Raw genomic sequence first — 6,000 nt, 5'->3', positions numbered from 1 at the left:
ATGGCACCAAAACTCGAAACCCCTTCATCTTCAACCTCTCAATTCTGCTTCCCTCTTGCATTTTCCAACATTACCCCTAACCCATCTAACTTCTTCTCCCCAAAACTCCTCTCCTCTGCTCTTCCCACCACTTCCTTCTTCACCAATTTCACCCTAGAAAATGGCGATCAACCCATCTTCGTCCACCCTTATCTCGTCAAACTTTCTCTCTCCTCACTTTCTCTCTCATACCCATCTCTCACCTCGTCGTCTTCTTCCATTTCCCAGGATTTCTCCCCTGATTTCACCATTTCCACTTCACAATCATCTCCTCATTTGGTGTCCGCGTTCAGCGATTTGACTGTTACTGTTGATTTCTTAGCCTCTGATTTTAGGTTTTTGCTTGCAAGAGGAAGCCCTTATGTCACTCTAGAAGTTTCTAGACCTTTGCCTCTCTTATTTGCGACGAATTCTGCAATTCAAACTATCTCCTCTTCTTCTTCTCAAACGAAACACAGAATTGAACTTGAAAACAATCAAACTTGGGTTGTTTACTCGTCTTCTGAGTTAAATCTGGAAAAACAAGATGATACCCATTTCAAAAGTTCAAAATCATTTTCTGGGGTAGTTAGAATTGCTGTTATTCCTCAAGAAAAAACAAACAAATTTGAGGAAATTCTTGATTTTCACAACACTTGTTATCCAACAAATGGGGAAGCAGTCTTTTCAACCCCATTTAGTTTGGATTACAAATGGGAGAAAAAGGGGTGGGGTGAATTGTTGATGTTAGCACATCTTGTACATGTTAAGCTGCTTTTAGTTTATAATTCTGGGGTTAAAGTTCTTGATGATTTTAGGTATAAAAGCATAGATGGTGATTTAGTTGGAATTGTTGGCAATCGATGGAATTTGAGGGTTGATAATATTCCAATTTCTTGGCATTCAATTAGAGGAATTCCTGAAGAAAGTTACCCAGAAATTGTTACTGCACTATGGAAAGATGTTGGGGCTTTAGGTTCGAACCCGATTTCGACAACAAATGTTTATTACTATTCAATGCAGGTTTCTAGGGCTGCTAGATTGGCTTTGATTGCTGAAGAAGTGAATTGTTTGGAAGTGATTCCAGGGATAAGGAAGTTTTTGAGAGATTCAATTGAACCTTGGTTAGTGGGTTCTTTTGAAAAAAATGCGTTTTTGTATGATGAGAAATGGGGTGGAGTTGTATCAAAACATGGTTCTGTTGATCCGGAGGCAGATGATGGGTTTGGATTTTACAATAATCATGTTTATGCATTGGGTTATTTTGTGTTTTCTATTGCGGTTCTTTCGAAAATTGATGTTCAATGGGGGATGAAATTTAAGAGGAAAGTGTATGCACTAGTAGCCTCTTATATGAGCTTGGGAAAAGGGGAGAAATCTAAGTACACTAAGCTTAGGTCATTTGATGTGTATAAACTGCATTCATGGACGAGGAATTTGAATGATGATCATGAACGGAATTCCGAAAATCCAAGTGCTTCTATCAATGCTTACTACTCAGCTGCACTGTTGGGTAAGGTGTTTGGTGATGATCATCTTGTGGCTATTGGCTCGACACTTGCTTCGTTTGAGATCGAAGCAGCTAAGACATGGTGGCATGTTAAGGAAGGACAGGTTATGAGGGGGAATTCGTTGAGGAGAATAAAATGGTTGGTATAGTTTGGGAATACGAGAGAGAAGACGAGTTGTGGTTCACTGATGCAGGGAACGGGGAATGTAGGGTGGGAATACAAGTAAGGCCACTGATGCCTGCATTAACTGAGATTCTGTTTTCTGATCTTGGATACGTTAGAGAGGTTATCGATTGGGTGTCACCGTCTTTGGCAAGAGAGGATGCTAGTGACGATTGGAAGGGCTATGCTTACGCATTGGAAGCCACAGTTGATGCCAAAAATGCATTGAACAAGATCAGAAATCTGAAAGGTTTCGATGAAGGGAATTCGCTATCGAACATGTTGTGGTGGTGTCATAGCAGAATTGGGAAGCAGGATTATTGTTCGTGGTGTAGGAAAGACTTCAAAGATTGCTCCTATTGTAGCTATTGCTGCTAAACTGACCTCGTCGATCATGCAGTTTGTTCAAGTTTATTAGAGCACTTTAGTTTTTGCTATACAATGGTTTACTATTTTTAGTCTTTGATCTGAAACTGGTTTTTTGTGTAGTTTTGCAGACAGTAAGTCAATCGAGGTCATTGAGCTCTTGTAGGTTTTGCTTCATCATGAAATTTAGTTATCAACTTATCATAGGGTATCTGGAGCTCTATTTTTGGCTTTGGCTGATAATGAACTATATTATGTTTGTGTTTTGTAGCTTGTGGTAAATCAAATCTCTTTCAGTGAAGAATTTCTTGGTTAGTTTGGTTCTCTGTTTTTAACTAGCTTTATAAAAATAAATTCGAAGTAAAATTATACATTCAATTTGCTTCTTGTGCATCAAATACTCCATATTCAAGTTGTTTGAGCTCTTGTAGTCAAGTGTTGAGGCAAACTCTATGAAATTTCGATAATAGGATATGTTTTCAATGTGACATCTTGGTTATCTGATGAAAAATGTGAGGTGTTAGAATGGCAAATTTTGGATATTCGAGCAATGCCCACACTACATTGTAGACTTGTAAGTCTTTGATCGTGTATGTAGTAGTATTTTTAGCCGAAGTTACCACACCATGGCTGTGAGGTTATTGTGTTATCTTGTGTTAGTAAATCATGTGATTCATTTGTCTTGCATTATATTGTGTTAGTAGTATTTACGTTTGAATCTTGTGTAGGATGGGCCTTAATCTATCTGAAGTTCTTTCAAGTCTCGACCTGTAGTGCAAGGGGTGTTGCTTTATGTGGAGTGGTAATGTTTGCTACTTAAAACTTAGTATAACAGCAACCTTTTCATTTGCACTGAGGCTTGCTATCAACCTTTCGATGCATTCATTTGACGTGTATATCTGTTTATCCGGTTTTTCACTTGATGACTGTGTATATTTCTGTGTTATAATGGTATGGGGAGGTGCATAGAAAATTTATATACCTCAATATACAATGAGAAGATGTAAGAAGTAATGCCAAAGTTGATGTCAGACATAACTTCCGATCTGCTGGAAGTAACTGGTAGATCTTATTTGACTTTCGCGATTTTTTTTTTTTTTTGGTTTCTTTTAATCTGTAAATCTTTTCAAAAGAAGGATCATTGAGCTTGGTTTTTGTTCCTCAATATATATACACCCTTATGTGAGTACATGTTAATATTGTATTTTGAGAGTGAAAATCCTTTGAAGAGTGTCGTCATCATTACTATGAACAACCTTTCATTTACAATTCTTTTGAAAATGCAGATTATATTTTTGTACTCCGTATCACAAGTCTTGCAATTTCATTCTCTCCATTGAAATAACTCACCATTGAATTACTATGATCATTATTATCATCATCTTAATTCTTCTGTCCATCTGAATTGCTCAATTTTTGCTAGGCTGTAGCACTAGCAGTCATCAACCTTTCTTTTAGTTGGGCTGGGCTGCGAAGGTGCTCCTAGCCCACTCAGGCTCTTGAAAGTGAGGAAAGAGTAAAAGAATCTATTCCAAAATGCTTTTTAATGAGTTTGATCCTATAACCTTAAAGTCATTGAGCATGAGCTTTAACCACTACACCGGTTAGGTTTGGTTATCTTTAGCCATGACCCATATCGGCCGTATGGTACAAAAAATGGGAAAGAAGATGAGTATAACTTTTTTAATACATCATAGTTTATTTCTTTGCTTATGTGCTTAAATCTTGTTAGTAGCCTTAGTCGTACATTGCAAGATACAACCCATGAAAATAACCCGTACAATTAGAATCCGTACGATGAAACTTTAGGAGGACAAAGTTCTTCTAAGTTCCCACCAGGCCACCATCATTTAACTCCATGATGGGTTAAGCTTAAGAGTACATAAATTCTATGATGGTACAAATTTAATATGCATTCAAAAGGTAGATTAATGGAATAATGGGCCTCGTACATTATTTCCTTTTTGTAGTTTTAATCTTAGTCACCAATTCATAAAGGTGGCCCAATAACTAACAGAACGTTAGTTCTGAATTTTATTTTATTTTTTTTGAGGAATTATTTCTGAAAATTTTGATTTCTTTTATTCCCTTGGTTTTGCATCTTGCTTTTGTGTTCACACATCATTAAGAAAATTCTTAGGTGATTAAGCAATTTGTAGTAAGCTGATTGGTGGGCGCCTAGGCATGTATTTTTTTCAAGACTTTATTAACCAAGCTCGTTACATCTTTATGATAGTTACAAATAGCTTTTGCTAGTTAAAATATTATGACACTTTGAGCATATTGTAACAACTACAACAAGCTTAGCTAAATCATCCCGTTTGAAACTAATTGATATTGTCATAAATTCATTTTTAAAAAATGGAGTAATCGTTTTCTCCTTTCAATTTTCCCGTCTCTAGTCCGTAGAAGTAAGTGGAAAGCACTTCGCTTAGCGTGATTGCAACTCCACCCTAAGAATTGTCTCTCTAATCTCCCCAACTAGACAATGCAACTACTCACAACTACATTTACAAATTTACATCCTACTCATCAATAATTATCAATTAATCATGGTAACTACTTTTAAAGTGATAATCAATTGCCTAGATCGCAAAGTAGGATGGTTTACGATGTTCAAAGTTGATCTTATATTACGAATATTTTCATTTCTAAAATTGATTGTTTTGAGGTTTTTTTTTTTTTTGTTGCAGTATATGTAGCGCTTTTTTTAAGAAAAAACGAATAAGAAATTTAATTAAAATGAATTGAGGCCAGCAAAAATTAGCACACATTCATAATATAACTTACAACTCTATTACTATAGGACAAATTTATAATTAAAATTGTGTTTGGTTGACATATAGAAAATCATATTTCCCATGAATTAGTTTCCTATGTTTTGTTTGGTTAACTTATGTAATACCCATGTATTATAATAACTTTAACTACTTTCCCAAAATTTTGAGGACAATAATGTAATTTCACCCAATATACATATGGGAAGTTTGAATGACCAAGGTAGGGTGTGGGAAATTAATTCCCATGTTTGTAGGAATTTCCACTTCCTACATTATTTTTGCTAACTAAACAACTACTCTTAAACACATTTTCCATGAATTTGCATTTCCCCCATTATTAAAGTGCAACCAAACAAGGCCTCATTATTACGAGTATATTTTGTGTGTTTGAAATTAGGAATGAAATTATGGTAGTAAGCATCAGTCATGTTAGTCTCTATTCACTCCACCTTAAAAAAAAAAAAATCACTTCAGTAAAATTAATTTCAATTCAATAAAAATCAGTAAACTTAAAAAAGAAATATAATAGAAAATCAGTAAAATTAACTTCAGTTCAGTAAAATTAATTTCGGTTTAGTAAAAATAATTTAAATTCAGCAAAAATAATTTCAGTTCAATAAAAATAATTTTAGTTCAGTAAATAAGGTGAAGTAAACGGGGCCTTAGTTGTCGATTATCGAACTGGTTTTAAAACAACTTTTTTTTTTTTTTAGTAAGGAGAAGGGTCACATAAAACAACAATTAGATACGCCCATTAATAGCAACAAAAACTTTTGTGTACACTCGATTTACACTAACATTACTCTGTGTGCACATCGAGCAATATAAGGGTGCGTACACTCGATTTACTTTTTTAGTAATTTATCTCTATATTTTTTTTTAATAATATTCTACTCCCCCATGTTTAACTAAATGAGACGTTTTTTACTTTTTGTATTAATGGTCTCCGCAAAACCCCTTATTTTCTTCTCTCACTTTAAACTTTTACAATTAACCCCAATACCTACTATTTCATAAAATGCAACTAACCTTTTTAAAACTCCATGAAAGTCAAAACGTTTTATTTATTTAAACACGGAAGGAGTATTTTTTAAAAAAATTTAGAAAGAAGACTCTGACCAAACTAAAATCCTCATGCCCTTTTTGATCCAGTATTTACGGGC

At 34.8% G+C, this 6,000-nt stretch overlaps 1 protein-coding gene across 1 annotated transcript; it reads left to right on the top strand.

The window, feature by feature from the left end:
* Positions 1–1,677, top strand: LOC110720681 (endo-1,3(4)-beta-glucanase 1-like). The gene has a single exon (XM_021899735.1). The coding sequence runs from the start codon at positions 1–3 to the stop codon at positions 1,675–1,677; it is 1,677 nt and encodes a 558-aa protein (XP_021755427.1).
* Positions 1,678–6,000: the final 4,323 nt, after the last annotated feature.

The sequence above is a fragment of the Chenopodium quinoa genome, unplaced genomic scaffold (genome assembly GCF_001683475.1).
Source record: "Chenopodium quinoa cultivar QQ74 unplaced genomic scaffold, ASM168347v1, whole genome shotgun sequence".
NCBI classification, from domain to species: Eukaryota; Viridiplantae; Streptophyta; class Magnoliopsida; order Caryophyllales; family Amaranthaceae; genus Chenopodium; species Chenopodium quinoa.
This window is presented reverse-complemented; position numbering and strand designations above follow the sequence as displayed.

Excerpts from the sequence above, each read along its gene's own strand:
- LOC110720681 (XM_021899735.1), top strand. The coding sequence starts at position 1 with ATGGCACCAAAACTCGAAACCCCTTCATCTTCAACCTCTCAATTCTGC.